Source organism: Chelmon rostratus, chromosome 6 (assembly GCF_017976325.1).
Source record: "Chelmon rostratus isolate fCheRos1 chromosome 6, fCheRos1.pri, whole genome shotgun sequence".
Lineage (NCBI taxonomy): Eukaryota > Metazoa > Chordata > Actinopteri > Chaetodontiformes > Chaetodontidae > Chelmon > Chelmon rostratus.
In genome coordinates this window covers 42,738-64,779 of record NC_055663.1, presented here as the reverse complement: position 1 = coordinate 64,779, position 22,042 = coordinate 42,738, and the positions used below count along the sequence as shown (strand labels likewise).

The 22,042-nt window shown below is 41.0% G+C and overlaps 1 protein-coding gene across 5 annotated transcripts in view; it reads right to left on the bottom strand.

Annotated features, from left to right (window-relative positions):
* The window catches only part of fgd4a (FYVE, RhoGEF and PH domain containing 4a), a 54,753-nt gene that overhangs the window by 20,119 nt on the left and 12,592 nt on the right, over nt 1–22,042 (bottom strand). For 3 of the 5 annotated variants that reach the window (XM_041939386.1, XM_041939387.1, XM_041939389.1), the window contains exon 2: nt 2,835–2,918. In XM_041939386.1, coding sequence (XP_041795320.1) covers nt 2,835–2,918 — 84 coding nt within the window. Of the gene's footprint in view, nt 1–221; nt 359–2,315; nt 2,485–2,834; nt 2,919–22,042 lie in introns of those variants that run through there. The other 2 variants (XM_041939391.1, XM_041939388.1) reach the window with 2 other exon arrangements.

The window sequence follows — 22,042 nt, the reverse complement described above, 5'->3', positions numbered from 1 at the left end:
TTTTTTTCAAAACACCATACCGTCAACCTCTCCTCCTCAGGTAAATTTCCTCTGTAAATATTTAAGACAAAAAAACAAGACGGCCGACAAACCAAGTGACTTGATGCAAACGAGAGATAAGAAATGTGAAATGTGCGTCTCGTAAAAGCCACGAACTACATATGAGAATAAATGTGGACTGGATATGAAAATGAAACAGAGAGCTCAGGAAGGAGACGCACCTTTTGCAGAAGTCAGACCAGGGAACAGCGAGTCAAGCCTCTCCATGTTCTGTGTGTACGAGCTGATCTGTATGTATCCTCATGTGCAGAGCTTTTGAGTTATTGCTGATCGACAGCGTTAGGTATCAACTCGAGCAGTCACATGGTAAAAAAAAAAAAAGAAAAGAAAAAGGCAATACTGGAAGCCTGAATTTAAGTCACGTTAACAGCTATGATGTGACATAAATAGTTCCTGTCATCTTGCCATCTGTAAATATATGAAGAGCGTGTGTGTGTGCTTATTTTGTATATACCTACTCTCTCTCTCTCTCTCTCTCTCTCTCTCACACACACACACACACACACAGTGCAGACATTGTTAAAAACCTGCACGTTCACTGACATGCCTTATGCGTCAGCAGAGCAGTCTTAGAAGGAATGACAGGCATTAATTTGCTCTCCCAGTAAACCAGTTTGACCAGTACAAATTCCACTCAGATAACATTTCAGATACATGCTTAAGACTAATCTTCCCACAGTAAAAAAAAAAAACATAAAATAAACACCTGATACAGCCAACAACTGCACTGTCTCATACAGACAGGATCACACCTCCTCAACATTCAAACACTTCCATTCACTATTATACACAAATGACCTGGTAACTATTAAAACCCATATTTACATGAAGATGGTCAGTCTCCCATTTTCTGATTTCTGCCCTCCATTTTCTGTCAAAGACTGATGACAAAGACTGATGGCTCCATGAAAGGACTGGTCTCTTGTGAGTTATCTGCTCACTCTGCTGGTGAATTGTCCAACTGTTTATCAGCATAATTGGCTATTTAGACTCATTCATTTTAGAGGGACTAAAACTCTTCCTGTCTGAATTCTTCATGATGCACACGCAGTGTCAACATGCATACCTGTTCAAGGAAATCAGGTTTCTCCATCAATGCTAACTGGTTTCTCACATTTAATGAAGGAAACCAGGTCTCTCATTTACATTCAGTTAAAGAAATTAGGTTGCATTCAAAAGATGAGAAAACCAAGTAAGTTTAGTGCAGGTTTTATATGTTCATGTTTCAGTGGTATGTTTGATGCTTTGATGATGTGGATGCATGCCTCTTCTATACCCCAGCTGTCAAACACGGAAAGCTGTGGAAAGCTGTAGAAAGCTGACATTTAATGTTTTGCTGACACAGACTCTCAGAAGCACATGCAAGATGATGCACTAACTGCTACTGCCCACCTTCTTTACTTAGTCACACACACACACACACACACACACACACACACACACACACACACACACACACACACACACCTGGTCCCCAACCATTTCTGGTGCCCTATATCACTCAGTGAGATTAGAGTGTATAGTTACAGTGCATGTCTGGCTCTACCCTGGAAGCATTCATTGTGTCCATCAGGCTGGCGCAGACAGTGTGTGAATGTGTGTGTGTGTGTGTGTGTGTGTAAGTGACAGACAGTGTGACAGATAACCATAACCACCAGGCATGGGGGATTAGCTGTTTCAGTTCAACCACTCAGACTTTCTTCAGATTAACCCTGCCTCATCCCCTAATCCAAGGGCCAGCGTGAGATTAGAACCCCAGTCTGCTCTGAGCCAGGAGGCACAGGAGGACAAAAGTGTTGGGGGGTGAGGGTGAAAAAGAGGGTGGAGTGTGGGGAGGTGCGTCAGATTGGGAAAATGAAAGGTGGAGACTGGAGTGGGAATTGGAGAGAGAACTGGACACAGTGGGATTTATTTTGTGGGGTACAGACGTGTTAAAGGCAAAAGGTGAGAAAAAAGTTTCATCAGCGCTGAAGAAAAATAGGATGAAACAGACAGGAAGGAAGGAAAAGTGAGGGCATGATGAAAATAGACAAGCACAGAGAAGACGGACAGATGAAAAGGCAGATAGGAGAGAGCGAGACAGTTCTCTGCAGGAGGAGGGAAAAATGACAAAAGGGGAAAAACAGGGAGACACTGGGTGAAGCACCTATTCATCACACTGATGTGTGCAACACATGCACACACACGCACACACGCGCACACACACACACAAGATTGATAAAAAAAAGAGCAGAGAACAGCAGCTTTTTTCACACCTATGCATAGCTGAGAGCCGCAGGGAGCACAGCACCATCCTGCTTCTCCTTTCTGCAAATCATCCCCGTCCTCAAGTTCACTTCACTGCAGCCGACTTGCTGAAAAGAAGATGAAGACCTTGCTGGATTTGGTCTTTAGAAAGGACTAAAAGGCTCTCGCCGTGATATTGATCCCACATGCAAATATGTCCAGCCCTCCTGCTGTGAATCAGAGGTGTTGACTGACGAGTAACAAAGCGGTGCATCTTAATTCTTCTTGTGGCAGCTTCACCTCCCATGCACTAAGAAGACGTGTGACAAAGTGGACAGCATCAGTACCCGCACAAATACAGAAACCACAGGAAATGAACAAGCTCCTCACATCTACACACAATTGAGCTGTGAACAGCTGTATGTGTATTAATTGACAACCAAGAGCAACGTTCTGTGCCAAAATCATCCAAAAAAGCTTCAGTTAGAAGAAAGAGATGAAAAAAGCAGAAAAGTGGCTGTAAGGTGAGTAAAGGGGACGCTGCCTACCTCTGGAGTGTTCGATTTTCACCGCCACACAGGCCTCCTCTTCAGCATTCTTGGACTGGAAACAATCCGCTTTGTCCTTGTTTTCTGTAACAACAAAAACATCCACTATAAGAAGACAGACAAGCAAACAAGGGAACAGGAGCACATTTTAATAGTCGAGCCGTATATGAGGCAGGAGCTGTTTCAGGCAACCCCATGTTTAATTTAAGAAGAGCACCGTGCTCTATACAGAGGGAGGAGATGAAAATGAGGAATAGGAGGCAGGAGGAGGCATACCATGCTACTTCATGACTTCCAACAGGCTCTCTGGGCTAAACAGCAGCTAGACAGGCATGGAAGTGAAGATATTCAAGTCTGAGTTCTGGAGCGCTCTACTGGTAGCTGCATTTATCAAGATCAGGAGTGGACTTGTGTTTGTTTTAAGAATGAAAAGGAATATACCGGCCCTTGGAGACATAAACCCTAATTAGTCTGTCTGTGATATGTAGGGCATCGTCTGTGGGGAGAGCTAACACTCTTTCAACACAGCTGTTTAATATGCACATAAAAGATTAAAGAGAAAATAGCAACGATCGTAAAAACAACGCTGGGCTCGCATGAGTATTAGTGACCCACACACACACACACACACACACACACACACACACACACCAATGGTCTGATGTACTATGAGGCAATCAAAGCTGCAGAATTATCAATATAGTTGCTGACATGCAGCAACATGTGCAAGAGACACACTGAACAATGTAACAGCTGCACAACATAACAAATTACATTTGAGCTTACTGCATTCATTGTTTTTTCACTTCCTTCACAGTGACATCACAGTGATGGTGACAGTGACCCCAACCAATCATAACGATAAGACATTTTTTGTGAGGGTTGCTTCTTACTTGATTTTTCATGTCTTGTACCACCTTACCATATAATCAGCTGTTTATAGGTTTGCACAGGTATCTTGGCATCAGCAAGAATGTAAAAAGAAAGTGCAGATCAGTAAACTGCAGCAACAAAAGTTTAAATTGCTGATTTTTTTTTTTTTTGCTAAATTCAAGTTTAATATCTAACAGCGTTTGTAGTTATTATTTAAAAGCTTTTCAAAAAAAAAAGGCCATTTACCCCCAAAATTGTACTGTTAACTTATTTCTGGCCATGATAGTGGCAGTCAATCCACCCACTTGGTCCAAACTGAAACATCTCAATATTTTGATGGACTGCCATGAAATTTGGTACAAATATTCATGGTCCCCAGCGAATGAATCTGACAGACTTTGGTGACCCTGTGACCTTTGCTCTAGCAGGGACTCAACATGTACAGGATGGTCATGCACACATTTTTCCAGACATTCCTGTTCCCAGATGATGAATCCTAGAGACTGTTTTTCTTACAGCACCATGATGTTGCCATTTGTTGTTCAGAGGGAAAATTCTCAACTATTAGAGGGATTCTCATGAAATTTGGTACAGACATGCATGTCTTCCTCAAGATGAATTTAACTTCTTCTAGTGCCATCATCAGATCAAAATTAAAACCTGTTCAATTCTTCCGTCTCTGACCAAGTATTTGCAAATCTGGTGACATTCCCATCGGCCTCAGCTGTAAAATACTTTGTTGTTGTTTTTTTTTACTTATTAACAAATGCTAGCATGCAAACCTGCTAAACTAAGATGGTGAACACAGTGAACATTACTGCTGAGCATCAGCATGTCAGCATTGTCACTGTGAGCATGTTAGCATGCTGAGGCTCAAATACAGCCTCACAGAGCATGTACGTTTATCACGTGTTTTTACATCAGAATCACACCATCTTCAGTTTCATTACTGTCGTCTTTAATCATGATGTTTATTCTTCAAATGTAAAATATCTTTACTCAGACAGATATTTATGACAAAATGTGTGCACTGCATCTGTGTAGACAGAATAGAGTATCAGATTATTCAAATGCTTACTATTCTCAAATATCAAAATTAATATTGACCATTAAAATCAGTCATACTATCAAATTCACAATGTAAAGAAACAATATCCATTAAAAAATCATATAGATCCCTCAAAAATCAAGAAAAGCATGAAGAGATAGCATGATGGGGTAATTCTATGAGTCTATTTACACATATTTTGTCACTGAATGAATCTTTCAGTAGACTGTCCATACATCACTTGTCATTATTTCTCTTAATGCACCAAACGAGTATTACTACTTATTACAGTAGTACTGACATGAAACTGACGTAATGGAGTGTGGATAATGCCACGTGAAAGAAAAGTGGACAAACAGTGTGGGGCCATGAGGAGGCACAGATGACTGTGTGTGTGTGAGTGTGTGTGTGTGTGTGTGTGTGTGTGTGTGTGTGTGTGTGTGTGTGTGTGTGTGTGTGTATGTATGCATGTGTGTGAAGGGGGGTATGATATCCTGGCTCAGGGATTAAAGAAGGGCTTTCTCCACCCACCATCTGGACTCCTCATGACAGGCCTGCCTGCTGTTCTCTCTCACACACACACATAAACTTTATAGTTTATGTGTGTGTGTATACGGCACATTAAGTTGAACCACAATCTGTTATATAAGTTCACTATTCAGAATATAACTCACATAAGCAGCTTATCAAAAGCATTACATAAATATCAGACACTTGTCTATAGAGACATCCCACCAACTCAACTGTGAGCCCCCCCAGCAGACTCTCTGCCACGTGACCAGAGTCTTCATATACCTATTGTTTCCTGAAGCGGGGGATGTGTTGCTATGTCAGCACAGAAAACACACATACAAAGAAGAAAACACACAGTCTGCCAGGAAGTAAGTGACAACATCCAAGAACGATATAAAGGTCAGATGAACGGCTTTCTGAAACATGGGTGTGGGGGAAGCCTCCTTCAATGATAAAGTATGATGGGGAGAGTTTACTGGTCCAGCTACTGGTCTGAACCTAAACTTCCTATTCCTGTCTGTGAACTTCCTGTTTTTCACATTCTGTCATCTGGTAACTCTGACCACAGCACAAAAGAGAAACTGCAAGAAAGCACTTGTACATATCAGCACACACAGCGTGGACACCAACACCACAGTTCATCATAAGGCATGCATACTAAGAATAGATAGATAGATAGATAGATATACTTTATTCATCCCAAGCTGGGAAATTGCAGTGCAGCAGCAGCATTACACAGTGAAATAAGTGAAAAATTGTGAAATAAGACTATAAAGAACAAATTATACATAATATAAAATATCAAAATAGTAAGCAGTAAAAAATTATATACATAAGAATTAAATAGCCAAATAGCAAACAGTAGTAATGAAAAGTATTGCAAAAAAAAGAATATCTACAGCAAATGGCAGTGTGAAAAAAATAAAGTGTACCGTGACTGTAAGCATATACACAGTGAAAATTTGTGAAATAGGACTATAAAAAACAAAATTTATATAATAAAATATCAAAATAGCAAGCAGTAAAAAATAATGACATTCAAAGCTGCATCCCTGCTTCAGCAGTTCATGACAATTTCCTGAAAGTGGCTGCCTCAAACTTTGTGATCCACAGTAACTGTGAAAAGAAGGAGTCAGAACAAAAGGACTGATCTTGTAAGAGAAATGGCGGAACTGAGACAGCATGGTTTTCTTAATTGATGTCTTTTTTTTCCTGCTTACTGTAAATTGAAGTGAACAAAAGTGGAGAGGGGAAAGGGAAAATAAATGCATTTTTGTCATGCTCGATTTATATCAAACACAACCTGCCAACTAGGAAACAAATCTGCCACTTGCATGTCTTTGGGCTTCAGCTTCCTGTATTTAACATCATGAATTAAACATGCATCAGTCCAGGTGGCAAACTGCAGCAAATCCTTTAGTGATGGCAGTCACGGAAAATAAAAATCTCATTTAGCAGTTGCATTCACAACAATCCAATCAGCTCTTTCGGGGAAAGCTCTGGCTTCTCCTGAAACAACCTGAGTATTACATAACAAACTGTGGCACTGCCGCCATCATTCTAACTCCACTATAAATTGATGGTTTGTGATTAATAAATATGAAGCTGTAACGATGTGAGATGATCCAAAGCACAGCCGTGACAGATCAAGGGCAGTTCATGATTTATCAAATCTTCAGACTGTGCGTGGGTATATGCAGTATCTCACCATCAAAACATGCTGTAAACAAACCTGTTATCACACATAAGTGGATCTCTCAGCTGCTGATAGCAGCTCTGTCTGTTTACATTTACCTGCTCTGTAGCAACAAGTGGACTGACAGACGACCGTGATGTTGGACACAAAATGAGTTAAGACTCGAGTCTGACCTTCAGTCAACACACAAAATGAACACACGTTCCCTCTGCTCTACTTCTAGCTGCTTTGTAACTTGGATGCCCAGTGTTTAGTAGAACCAGATGCCAGCCGGAGCAGAAATAAAAGATTACTTCACAGTGGAAGTATTCCCCTGCACCTGAGTCAAAAAGAAAAAAAAAACAATGCACACTCACATCATTCTACTTAACTGTACAAAAAAAGAAACACACAAGAAACACAACTGAACAAGAGTCAAACCTATCTTAAAAGATAAGGCTGATGATATTCTGTAGATATCCAGCAGTCAATCCTGTGAGAAGACCAAAACCATCAATGAATTGATCCTGCTGATTATCACCAATGTAGCCACAGCCTGATGCAGGTTATTCCTCTGTGTTACAGACCTCTGGTGTTGTCCCAAAACTCAAAAAAAAAAAGAAAAAAAAAAAGAAAATGAAAAAAGAAATAAAAGCTTCTTCATTAACATGGGCATCATACTGTAGTTATGTTTTGTCTCAGTCCCACATGTAAACTCAACTGAGCACCAAATGTGTATTAATCTGCAGCTGGAAATGTATTATACCTCTGTTTGAGTAACATTTGTTAAAAGCTATGTTTGCTTCATCTCTTTAAAGATGATGTCCTATAGGGAGAATTGGAAGCTACTTATTAGGGGGATCATTTATGGTCAATGAAAATGTCATACAGGATGACACAAAAATAATAGTTTTATCTACTTTGTTACTATTACTTACATTTTCTGGACATTGCGAGCAAGAAAAAACAAAATACCTTTAATACAGAGTCTGTTCAACTCACATTTCACGAAGTCATGAGTAATTATCTGCATGGCTTCCCCACAACAGATACAATGCATATTTAAAATGTTTAAGGCAACTGCACCCACACTGATGGATCCACTTGCTGGTCAACACCTGTGTGTGGGGGGGGTTTCTGTCTTAAAACCAGCACTGCCTCTCCTCAGTGGCTCACAGCTCATCTCAAATCTCTTTACTGTAACCAAAGCAAACTTTTCTTCATGTTTCGGAGCAGCCTGCCCGTTTAGCAAAACAAAACAAATCTATAGTACCTGTGAGCACTCCTCTCCGGTACAGCTGGGTGTTCCCCCTCCCGTCAACCACACAATGTTTATCCATCTCTGAATGCCTCTTCAACTCAGTGCTATCAGCATCTGGAAGGAAATGACTGTCCTTTCCTCAGACACAAGTTTAGCCGTCAGCTGGTTACTTCATGTCTGCATTTACCCATCTAACCCTTGGAGCGCTTGCTCCGTCACTGTACAAACCGGTTCCCTGGAAACCAGAGTCTCCAGGTGTGGGAGTGAATGAAGGGGGGGGGGGGGTGACGTCCTTCAAGATGTCGATTCATGGTCACTTTTAACCATTTTCATAATAATGTTTTGAAGGACAGCCAGCACTCAAGGATAAAGTCACCCCAGGGTGGGAGGAAAGAACGGTAAGAGGAGCCAAACCAAAAGAGGTGGAGACACTAAAACACTGGTGAGGACAGGTGGAGGAAGGAGGGAGAGGAACATGCAGATGGAGAAGTGAGAAAGATAAAAATGAACCAGGCGTGACAGTTAATATTTAACCATCTGCGGTCCTGCCAAATAGTCTCACAACTCATTAAACATATTTTCTACTATGATTGATGGTGTCATCTTCTTTTTTTGGCCTATGTTGTGCTCTGTGCCTGTGTATGCTAACTGCACTACACAAATCTGACTCCACTCCAATGTCCAATTTTAACCAAATCTCAGCATTGATATACTGCAGCAAAAATGAATGATGAAATTAACAAGCCTAAATCACAGAGGGAGATCTGCGCGTATCATCCTGTAATTAAGAGGAATAGATACCATTAAATGCACAAAAAGACTGTTTCTGTTCATAAGACCACAAGAATTCAGAGTAACCTCGACTTCATTTGCATGGCTGCCCTAGATTGAGATAACTACCATTCAAATGTGACTCATAAATAATGGAAAGGGGAGAATATATTAACATGCCCAGTCACACCCCTTTAATCATACTGAGGTTCATGCTGGTGATAATGTGTGTGTCTGTCTGTGTGTGTGTGTGTGCGTGTGTGAGCACATGTTTGAGGTTTTCATGCTTGACACACACGAGATTGGCTGCTGAATGAGACCAGATGCGTCTGTCCCCCTCCTCTGCCATCCATCCATAATGGACATTTACCAAAGAGTTATGGTTTTCTGCCACAAACATAATAGAGTGAAATTAAAAGGCCTTGTAAAGCCTTTATGTGGTCAAGGCAACCAGATGAGACCCACGTCTCCAGCTCATGGAGCAGAAGATGGAGTTCACTCTCCAGCTAACATTTCACTTCTGGGATGAATTCTTGTCCAGAGAATGAGCCAATCAACAAAGTCCTTACAGCATATTTAAAGTGATGTAATGAGGTGGTCCCCACCTGGCAAACAGAAATCTAATATTCCTCTCCTTCTAGCTTCATTTTGGACTCCACTATTTTGCTCTTTGGCTACTTAATGCTTTCGCTTTGTTCACCATCTAGATGCTAACTTTGTGTGTCTGCACAGAGTTAATTTTTAGAGCTTTTTATCTGAAAACAGCTGTCTGTTGTGGCCAAAACGCTGCTTCTCCATTATGTGTGAGCCATAGTTGCACACTGGATAACGCAAACAATGAGCTGCAGAGTCAGGTGATAATTCTCCATCACTACCAGCAGCCCCCTTTAAACACTAGCAGTCATGTGAACTGTTGGTAATGTAAACTATTGATTATAGTCACTATGAAGCAGTTTTAATTGATTGTTTGCTGCTTGGGGGCAGGCCAACAAGCTGAAAACACAACACTGACATATTATCATTGTCCAGTTGACATGTGTGAGCACATCCAGTATTCAAATGCTTTCCTTACGGCTCCTTTTTGGTTTCTACTGAGTCCTAATGGAAACAGCTGAGTCTTCAGCTGCTAAATACACTTCATACATACAACTTCATCTTATCAAATGCAGCTCAGACTCCTCCAGAAAGTCTTCCTTTCCAGCTGCAAAACTGTCTGTGTACGTTTTCTCCTTCATTAACTTAAACATTTGCCTCATAAAATCCATACATTACCTGCTGATGCTGTCAATCTACATTCTGACTGCCACCATGTTTCATACGTGGGCCCAGCATGCGAAGATAAGCTTTTAGCATGATCTGAACATGCTCTCTGGCCCATGTCTAATGAGGGTAGGCTAAGTGGGCAACAGGGCGTGCTCCGATCCTGAACCTGAACCGCAGCCCCCTCATTGGACGCTTCCCGTCTACTTCAGGGAACACGTAAAAGACAAAGAGGGAGGGGAAGACAGACAGATGTGTGTTGTCCCTGCAGTGATAATTATCATCCTGAGAAGGATGACCATAACAGAACATTGATATCTGGATATCAGTAACATTTAGCTCCATAACTAATATAAGCAGGTATGAAACCTTGAGTCAATTTGTACAAAAAATAGACCTAGCAGCACAAAGAGAGTGACGAGAGTCCCATTATTGAGATCCAAACAGCAGTGTAGACATAATGGACTCTGTGATCACGGGGCACTGAAAAAGAGATTGATTGGTGGAATTAGAGAATGCGATAACATTGACAGGCAGTCATTCGCTCATCCTCTTTCCCTCTTACTCCCTCCCTTTCCCGGTACCTCTTTTCTTTTCTCTCCTGGCCTGCTGTCTCTTTTTCTAGCACCTTCTTTCTCCTTTTACTCCATCTCCCCCTCCACACCCCTGTGACCTGTCTGGCTACCTTGGAAAACAGATCACAGCTGCTCGGCAGGAGCTCCCAAATGTGTCAATCAATATCCTGTCCACCCAATCACCACGACTGACTGGGCCCCAGCAGACCAGTCTGTCCATATTCACAGCATGCTCTTTTCTGATAAGATTGAACCAAATGGATTTGAAATGTCTCACAGATTAAGAGCAGATATGTGAAAGTGACCTATATCCATCATAAAAGACCATTACTCGTAAAGAAAAAACCCCAAAACAGAACGTGTCTATAAAAAGCAATAAACTACACTACAGTCAAGCACACCAGCTGCACTCTCATATTTGCATTAATTCAGTCAAGTTGAACCCTGCAGAGCCGCATGTCCTGAGGGCATTTCTTCCTACAATAGCGCTATGTTTCCCTTCAATGTCCATGCAAGCCATTTTAAGCAAAACGTTTACAGAAATAACCATTTAAATTTCCATCTGCTCAGCAAAAGTACATGACTTCCTGACCTTAAAAACAGAGCTCCATCTCAAAAAATAACACCATGAGAAACTCTCACTAAGTGATGTTAATGAGTAAGCAAGTATGAGTAAGTAAGCAGTTGTTATTACTCATCCCAAGCTGGTTACAACTCATGCTGTTCAACAATGAAAACACAGAAACGCACTAAGGAAAAGGTACAGAGCCACACCAGAGGCCTTAGACCCTCTGACAAATTCACTGTTTACTAAAAAAATGCACTGTTATGTTACATAACTTAATTTAGCAACTAACTACATCAAAGCACATGCTGAAGTGGTGTGTGTGGGGCTATGCACAGAACTACACTATGTATATAAAGAGTTTGGATGGTGGTGTCCTCTTTCAAGCTTTTCCAAAATTGGGAACTACAAGAGTAGATGTGTATGAAACTGATTAAGCAGCATGTTTATGTGGTCTAACATAAGCTGCTGTAACATTAAAATTGAAACATCCTGTTTGAAAATAAAAACAATAAAGGATACATCCAATCTTTTTTGGTGTTTTTTCAATTAAAACAGTTATGTTAGAATAAAAAAAGAGTCAGCTTTTTGTGGACTGTAGGACTAATAAGCTCTGCATTGCAAAAAACAAAAAAAAACAAACAAAAAAAAACAACAATTTCTTTATTTCCATTCTACATGGATCATCAGCTGGTGATGCTGACTTTTTGTCCCTCAGTCAATATCATGTGTAGCCACCAGGAGTTCTTGTTTTAAAAGGAGTCAGCTTAATGTTAGCTTAATTAGCAAGTCTCTGCGAGCGACAGTTGCCGTTCCAGTATGCAAAGCCCATGGTTGCCGGCTAGAAATGAGAAGCCTGCTTCTGGCTACCTCTGCAAAAAATGCATATTCACTTTGAGTGGTAAATGTGCCACAGTTATTATATCTATATTTTATGTTATAAATGCTCATGCTGTTCGAGAATGGAAAGCTGTACAGGCGTAGCAACAGTAACTGATGAACACATGAACAGTCAATGAATTCAGTGCATCATAGTTCAAATTCAAATACTCCTGCTGAATTCTTCATTTTGATCCATCTTAAATGCCTCTTTGTTTATCTCCTTCTATTGATTTCAGTGCATTGCGGAAACAGTAAGCAACAGAGATTAATTAATGCCAAGCAGATCTGACTCGATGCATTATGGATGAAGTAAATAGATGCTGAATATAATGGCAATCAAACAGCGTGGGTAAAAACGTCTGTGGCTCAAACAGAATCATTGTGCTCAGTATGAATGAGCCCCTCTGACTGGAGGCACTGGAGCCCATATTCTCAGCGCAGAGCTGGAATGCACAGAAAACCCTGCAATCCTGAAAGCAAGCCTGCAGGCGAGCCTCGAGCCAAGACTGAGGCACTAATGAGGCAAAAAGAGAAAAAGAGACACACTAACCACGAACATTTCACATAACAGGAACTTCTTTTTTACTGATCATGCTTGAACTGAAATTATGTTCTCTTCCTCTTTTCTGACACCATGTTTATCAAAAATCCTGTCTCCTGGACTCTCCATATTTAAACCCACAGTTCACATAAACTGACTCATCTGCTTCTCTGTGCGTCTGCATTCACACAAATACACTCACGCAGCACTTAATCTGACACATCCTGGTGGAATTAAGTGTCACACAGTATCAGCATTTCTGGTCTGTGTCATAAGAGGCTCAGCGAAAAGACGAACAAATGTACACAGTGAAGACAAAATGACAAGGCGATCGGCTGCCACAAACCAAACTGATGAGGCCGGTGCAAGGCATTGACAAAGCATTTTTACTTTTGCCTTTAGAGGAAGAGAAGATGAAGACATAAACAAAATAATCCAAGAGGTAAAGGGGAGAGAAAGGAGGCGAGGGAGGTGAGGAGGATGAATCCACGGTGACAGAGCTGCAGCTGCTGAGCTGACAGAGCGCAGCAGAGTCAGATACAGGGCATGAGGGACTTAAAGCACACCGACATGCTCATGCACAGATACCTGCTAAAAAAAATGCAGATAAGTTTGTGTCCTCGTGTGTACATTAGTATTCACTGTGGTGTGGCTCTCCTTCCTCCTTTCAGCTTCTCTTTACCTACGACATGCTCTCTCCTCTGCGAAAAGAATGTGTTGTAAATCTGTATACGTTTTGTTCTAAATCTGCATACTTGTTGTTGTGAATCTGCACATCTGCTAATCCAATCTGTTCATTTAAACTTTAAAATCTTAGAGTAGAACTGCAGTCCTGGTTAAATATGTGAATTTCTCTGAGGAAAGCCGTCACTGTGACAGATAAGTCTGTGTGATCGATGAGATCCTTCAATCTTGAAAACATATTACAAACCAACAACAGCGTGTCTCCCCTTGAAAATCCCACTGACTCATTTATATCTGAGCTATAGAAGTGTCCCCACTTGTAAGCTCCTAACCTGCCTTTGTCTCTACCCGAGCTTTTGGTTGTGTTGCAGGGCCTTCCTTGATCCTGGAGGAAGCCCCTCAGTGGGATCACACACAGACCCAGCGAGGAGCCTTGTTAGTATAATGGCTGCTGAATGGTTGCCTCCATCGCAGCACAAACAGCAGGATGCGATAACACCCCTGCCACTGCCGGGCTGCATGGGAAGCCAGGTTTAGGGAGTGGAGGAAGCACTACAGAAAATATATTGCTGCAGATAAACTTAATGGTTTCAACTGCAGAGATAGCCAGCCAAAATGAGTTACAGTGAGTGCTGACAGCAGTGAGATGGAGTGGGGAGATTGAGCCTGAAGAGAAAAAAGCATGAGGCTTTTATGTATCTGATAATAAAAAAGCCATTATTGCAACAATTTATTATTTTTCGGAACAATATTTTCACGTCCATTTTCCTCTGTCGACGTTAGAAATCAAGATAGACAGCAACCACAAGCAGTCAGGATTACATCTATCATTAAGAGATTGTGTTATAGCTGTAATGACAAGGTGACATAAAATCAGTTTTCTTTGCAGTACGTTGAGGAACAGTAAGCCACAATGTACACGCACATGCACACACACATACAAACATTTGCACATACACGCACGGACTTGCATATTTTCCCACAGCTCGCTATGCACAGCTGAGGTCGATTACGACAATCATGGCAAACAGAGTTAACTGAAATCAGCAGCAGTAGCTCAAGCATGTGTGTGTGAGTGTGTCTGTGTGTGCGTGTGAGTTACGGATCTGAAGTGCATATCTTGAGACAGCCTGCAGCTGACAGGCTCAGTAAACAACGCCTTAAAGAAAATGAATAGCCCCTCCAGCCAGTACAGCTCCCACTGCTTAGAGTACCCACAGCTCCCTCACACACACACACACACACACACACACACACACACACACATGCACACCCACTACTGCCACACTTAGCTAGCACCTGCCAGAGGAAGATCCTGTGGTGAGATCCAGGGTTTGTCTTTTGTGATGTGTGCTCCCCTCTTTGTTAACCATCAGCCTCAGGGGGCGACGTGTGTCTGTGTGTGTTTGTGTGTGTGTAATATCAAACAGTGTTTCAGGGTCTCTGTGGTCATGAACCACCCACATTTTGTCTATCGGCTCTGTTAACCCAACGCCTCACTGCTGCATTGTGCACTCGGTGGATACAGCGCTCCGCTGCGCAGTGGTAAACCGGCATAAAAAGAGAGAAGTACCAACCTGAGCGGAGGTCGTGTCCTGTGAGAGCAGCGAGGTGGAGTCCAGCGAAGGAATTAAAATCCACTGCTGGACTGAAGTGAAAAGACCTCTCTCTCTGTGTGCTCTCTCACTTGCACTGGCAGGTTCAGGCTCGTGTTAAACTGCTGCCTCGCTGCATTGGTTGCATCCTCCCTTCCTTCCCTCCCTCTCTCGCTCTCTCTCTGTCACACGCTCAGGCAGGCTGACTCGCCCTTTCACTCAACCTCCCGTCTTGCCTTCTCTGATGCTTGTCTCTTCCTTAAGCCTTTCCTCACTCCTCTCTGTGGCGAGTGAAGATAATCACATTCCAGCGGAGATGGGGCATATGGCGGGGGAAGCGACCCTCAGCCCCAGAGTAAAGCCCCCTCTGTGTGTGAGTGTGTGTCGCAGGGACAATCAGTCCCATTGTGTTGGATGAGGGGAGGGCCAGTGAGAGGGGAAGAAGCCAATGGCTGTACTCATCGGCTGTCCCTGCTGCTGCTGGTGGCTACAGCAGATGTAGGTGCTGAGACACAACAGCCCTCTCCGGGAAGAGAGAGGTGGGGGTGACACAAGAGAGGCACGAATGGAGAGAGATGAAGGATTGATCTGTGTGAAGTAGAAGCCTAAAGTCAAGGTTTATAGAACCTGAGTAATCATTTGTCAGTGTGTCTCAGTGGCTTGTGTGTGATGTGCTTTGAACTCCTTTATTCCAGGGTTCACACTGAGTAGCACAATGTAGGCTGGAGGTAGTGGGAGAAGTGGGCATAAAGGCCACCCACTTTTTTCCCACGACAACCAAATCAGTGATTACACTGCGGCAAAGAAATATTCTTTAAAACTGAAGCCATGTTGTGAAAGCCAGAGCTCTCAGTGAAGACAAGTCTGTCTTATCAAAGCAAGTCTCAAGTCGGTCAGGGAAAGATCAAGTGAAGTCTTCCACGGCCAACTGCTTTGTTTTGAAAACTGACCATTAAAATGAACATTTTGCTTTCAAAGTTGTATTTATACAAAGGTGAAACCATTATATAGGCATAATGATTAGATACATATTATGATTGATTATGATTAAAAAGACAAGATAGGTGGCTGCTAGGCCTGCCTGCCCTACGAGTCATGCTAGATGCTCTGCTGTAATTTAAGATGGTGAACATGCCAAACAACATTGGGGCTACATGTGATAAAGATTAGTAAAACAATGGCATTAAATGAGCAGGATGCCATGCTAGCAATAGCATTCAGCTCAAACCACTGCTGTGTCTGAGTATGGCCTCACAGAGCCACTAGCATGGCTGTAGACTGTTAGTCTTGTTTATTACCTGTCAAAACTCAGTCTCCTGTACAATAAGAAAAGTGCAGTTCAGGCCTCAGGCCTTGAGTCTGAGTCAGGTTCAAGTCTCAGATTTACAGCTCTTGCGAAAGTTTGTAAATGTCTCCATTTCAGGAAGTGACTATTTTGGGTTCTGAGCTGATTTCATAAGCTGTCAGATGACGTGACCAACCCACAGAGAGTCACTTAAAGGTACAATGTGTTCGAATAGGCAACCTGTTGAAGGTCACTCTGAACAAATAGGGGGCAGCAAATCACCAGAATAACCACTAACTGCTGCTCACTATAGCCTTTGCTGTAACTATCTTTGGCTACTGGCTGCCGTAAGCAAGTTAGCTCAGTTAGCCATGCAGCTAATGGCCCTATTAGCTTACTGTGTCTCTTTATAAAAGAGAGAAACTTGAATTCAGAAGGTGTCCGGTTGTATTTTTCTGTTTCATATGGAAAATGAGTTTAAGAATATTTTTTGAGTTTATTTATTAGACTCAAAATACTATACTTCCACTTCTTCAGGGTCAAAGTGGTATAACAAGACAGGACAGGCTGGAGCCAGGTGGTTAGCATGCTAAATTCAGTGAAGTTGATATCTCTACCACACAATGCATACATTCAGTCTGTTGACAATGGTAGTTCATTTTTTGTACGTTTTAAACTAAAATTCTGACCATATCTCACACATTATGCCTCTAGCTGAGGTAAAAAGAATAAAAAAATACCAGCTCTTTGGGACTGCAAGAATATTTTCATACATACATGCAGTAGAAGTATTTGCATCTGTCACTCATAACTATGCTCACCAGTAGAATTCAGTGGACTACAGAGCTGGCAGATCTCTGTTGTGGCTGTCGACATGGTGAGAAAGAGCACTCAGTTGTTCTCATACTGTCAAACCGGTCTGTGAAAATGAATGACCTACAGGCAGCAATAATTGTTACAGGAGCACACAGAGAGACGTGTTGCTTTCACAAGATGTGTGAAAGAAACATGCTTTTGGCTGAATACGATGCACAAACACCTGTCAGACCTCAGGCACTCAGCTGACAAGAAACTGTCTTTATGTCAAGCTTCACTCTGTCCATCTGATGTCGTTGTTTATTAAAAAACAAGTCCTGTATAAAATCTTGTCAAGCCATCAATATATCTAAGTGATGAGACCTGATGTGGAGAAGAACTAAAAGTGTTCAGATATATTTAAGTGTTTTAGCCCAAATGTGCATCACTCCTGTCTTACCTCACACTTGAATCCTCCCTTTTTAGCCAATTCTCTGTACTTTTTCATCTCACTTCCCAGTTTTACCGCAGCTGGAAATTCAGTGTGAGGCTGGTGATTCTCCGGCCAATGATTCAACACACTCTTCATTATTAATCCTTTACAACCAACATACTCATTAAAATGAAATCCTTCAGAAGTAAGATGAAACACACTCTTAGTCTCACTCACACCTACACACTGTGAGTATGTGCAGACTTCATTACACAACACAGCAATTAGTGACCGGAAGGCCGAGAGAGACCAATAACTATATCCAGACCTCACCATCAGTATATCGGTATCGGTATGTGTGTCTCTGTGGACATGTGTGTGAACCACATGCAGGAAATCAGGGTGCTACAGAAATATCTGTACACAGTTTCTTTCTGGCTAGCTGCTCCAGAGCCATTACCACCAACATGTCAGTTTTACTGCTATAGGGTCACAAAGGCTGCAGCCAAACACACACACATCCCCACACAACAACACACATGCAAACTCTGAGGCCAAATGGTCCACGCTCCAAACTGAGCTTTAGGACCCATAACAGCAACAGTTAACAGAGAGTAAAGAAATTCAAAGAATAGGCAGAAAAATCCAGAAGACTCCTTGTTGGATTGAGTTTGACGTTCATCATTTTGATTCCATGGTAAACTCAGACATGCATGACATGCAGCGCTACTGTTGTGTTTTAATGTGGGGTGTAAGGGTCAGTGCTTCAACTTCAGTCAATTATTTACACTCTACATATTACTCATGAAAACGTTTACATGACTAATTACTCAAAAATAAAAGTAAACGTGTTCGTCACATATTTAACACAAGTAAAAATAGAAAAACAAGACATCCTGGTTAAACAAGCATGCAGCCGATAGTTAGGAGGTATTTACTGATCATTAACAGCTAACATTGGCTTAACCCCTGTGGCTGACTGCCAGCAGCCCTTCAAACGTGCTGAAGGTAACCACAAATGTCTCTTGTTTGGGCTGCCATTCCAAAAGACCTCTGTGCATCCTTACTTCCTGTGCAAGAAAAAATACATTGCTGAAATGAATAGATTGTAAACCTCCAACGCTACAACAAGGATATATCTGATATTATACCTATGGAACATCTGACATATAGATCTCAGGGTATGGTTGAGATGTTCTATGAGATTAGGTCCCTGTATATATTGGTAATAATTAAACCATTGTGTTGAAGGGTCTGATGGATCACAGTTAGAACACCACATGATGAACTGATGCATAACTGATTTGCTCTGGGGTTACTCAGATGACAATATACCTAAATGTTAGTGGTGCTCTGCTGTAGAGGAATGCAAGACTTGGATGTTGTCTCTGATGGGGGCGATCTCCCCCTTTATATATATTACTTTATTGTACTTTTCTGTTTTTTTTTTTGTTTGTTTTTGGTGTGTGACATGGCCTCCCCTTTTTGTTCCTCTTCAATTTGTTGTTTTTTTGTTGTATTAGTTTGTACAGATCTGTGTATGTGTTTGTGTCAACCTGCTTCTGATGCTGTACTGCATATAGGGAAGTGCAAATTATGATGCTGTCTTTGATGGGGATGTGATCTCACTTTAAGTTTCTTTCTTCCCCTTTGATTCAGTTAGGTTTGTTTTGTACTTTTACATATGTATGTAGAAGTGCTACAGCAACTGTTCAAACAATCATTCTGTTGCCACAATACAACATGATGGTTATATAAGAAGAAGACATGATGGTGCCTCCAAAGGCAAGTATTACTCCAATGCTGCCAAAAGGTAAATCAAGAGAGTGAAGAGAGTAAAAGTCGGGCTTCAGGTATCTGACAAATTTTCAAGTGCAGAAAAAAAGTTTCTCACTGACATTTCACCAAGTTTCCCCTTACTCATTACATGCACTGCTAATAATTATTGTTTTTTAGCCTATGTGTGATTATTGTGTGTGCCTTGAGGATGTAGGTGAGAACTCTGATTTATAGTCTGAGGGCATGATCCTTAGTGAACTATCTATTGAATGAAGGCATGTGCACCATAAATGTGTCTTTGTGGATTAATGTCATGCAAGGATTATGCCCACTTCATGGACTGCAATTGCAGGAATGTTCTTGCCACATTTTAGTAGTAAGCTGCGATCAAAGGGTTGTCAAGTTGTCCTCATAAAACAAGTAACAGTTTTATATGCCATAGTGTTATATACAGTTCTAAATCTTAAATCTTGCCGAGGGCCTGCTGTCTAGAGTCAGGCCTGGGTAGAGGCTAACTGCCTCTCCACACCAAGCTGCCAAGCAGCAGTCCGTCCTGGAATGCACGAACTCCCGCTAGGACAGCAAACTGTGCTTTACCTGGGATTGGTAAGTGTAATGTGATTACTGATTTTCAAATTACACTACTCAATACTGATAAAAGCAATCACATAACTGCAACGATTTACTAAGAAATGCAATACTGTCCAACACTGGTAATGGTTAGCAGATTTGTCATAGGCTGCATGTAAGAAGTTTGGTCAGCAACACAACTTGTTTAGTTCTGATAAACCCGACAAACCAAATAATTACATTCTTATTTGTTTGATCTAGGTCTGTATGAAAAATTCAAAAGGGCTCGTTTTAGTGGTATGTCTGTTGATGTCTGGTAGCTAAATCATGCTAGACAGTGCCATGATGCCATGTGTGTGTGGATCTTATGATCTGGTGTGAATGAAAACACTGGATGAAAAGTAGTGGATCAGAAAATTATTTTACCCTAAAGCTTCTATGACCACAGACAGGCTATAACACACTGTGGATACACTCTGATTTACTCACAGCCTCAGTAATGTTCAATCCTGCAGGTGTTTAACTGCATTAGCAGCAATTAGGTTGGAATCTGACAGGGACAGTGCATAAGGATACATGTAACAGTGAATGTGTTGGGCTCCTTTTAATATCCACACATCTCACTGTGTCTATGTTAACAACATTACTACATTAATTCCACAGATTTCCACCAGCTTTAATTTTATACGCGTCTACGTTCTTGAACCCCCTGAATATATTCTTAAAACTTAGGTTTACGTACATATACAGTATATAATAAGAACTGGAGCTGTTATGGTACTAAAATTCACATTACAGTTTGGTCTGTTTTGGTTACAGCAGCGAAAACAAAAGATAAAAAATATGCAATATGGAAAATATAGAAAAATGTACTTTGAAAAGCAATAACATAGATCTAAAAATGTCCCATAATTCCTGCTTGTAAAAATCAAGGCAGTGAAAGATTTGCATAGTCAGCAAGCATTCTAAAAGAAAACAAAAGCAATATCTGTATTGCTCAAACTTTAGTACAAAACTATGTGCACTCAGAGGATCATTAAAGCGGTGCTGGAGCACTTTGAGTGCCTATGGAGGGCTTCAAGGGCCAAAATTGAATATGTCAAATCGAATTACGGTATATTATTAAAATGCTTTAATTAAACAATACATATACAACTATACAATAAAATGCTAATACACAAATAAATAATTATTAAATAAATATCATTTAATGTTTAATTGTCAGCATTAATAAATCACAAATTAAATGAGAAATTAAATGCTTTAATTTGTTCATATATCAATTTATTTACTTATTCACTTATTCACACACTTAATGATCTATTTCTAATTTCAGTAATTTATTTAGGAATAGACTTTCATTTATCCATAGCGTAAAGCAAAATAAATAAATCTGCCAACTTCATTCATCAAAAGTCAGGAGGCGGACGCCGCCCTTGATTGTTAGTTGAACTTCCATTTACTGCTTTTGTCCAATTAAAGATGGCAGCACCCGGTGCGGATCTTATTGAAATTTTGTATGCTACAATGGTAGATACATTGGCTGTCGCTGAACAGATATATATTTATACACATACACATACATACATACATATAAAAGCATTAAATTATATCAACCATTAACTATTTATTTATTGAAGCATGAATTTATATAACTATTTATGTCTTTATGTACTTTGTTTCAGCCCTGAAAACCCTCCATACGTGAGTAATGGCCCTGTGTAAGTATTCTCCACACAATATGCAATGTGACCACAGGCAAACAATATATACGGACATTACCGTCAAGACAACAGCCCACAATAAGTTCATGCAGAGCGTGTATATAGCACACACACAAGGATGCAGACAAATTAAAGCAGAAACAGACACTAACTCACCAATACACACTGAGAAATGCAATCACTTAATACACACACTACATGATGGCAGATAAGCTGTACGATCAATCTGTTGTCACATTGTGTGAACGTCATCTTTAAGAATCCTTTCTGCGTCTCTCCAAGCACAGACACATGCACAAACTCTACCAAATCCTAAAACTCAGTCTGCTGGCATCAATTCAAAAGTAATGAAACACATAATGTAAAACCACCATGTTGG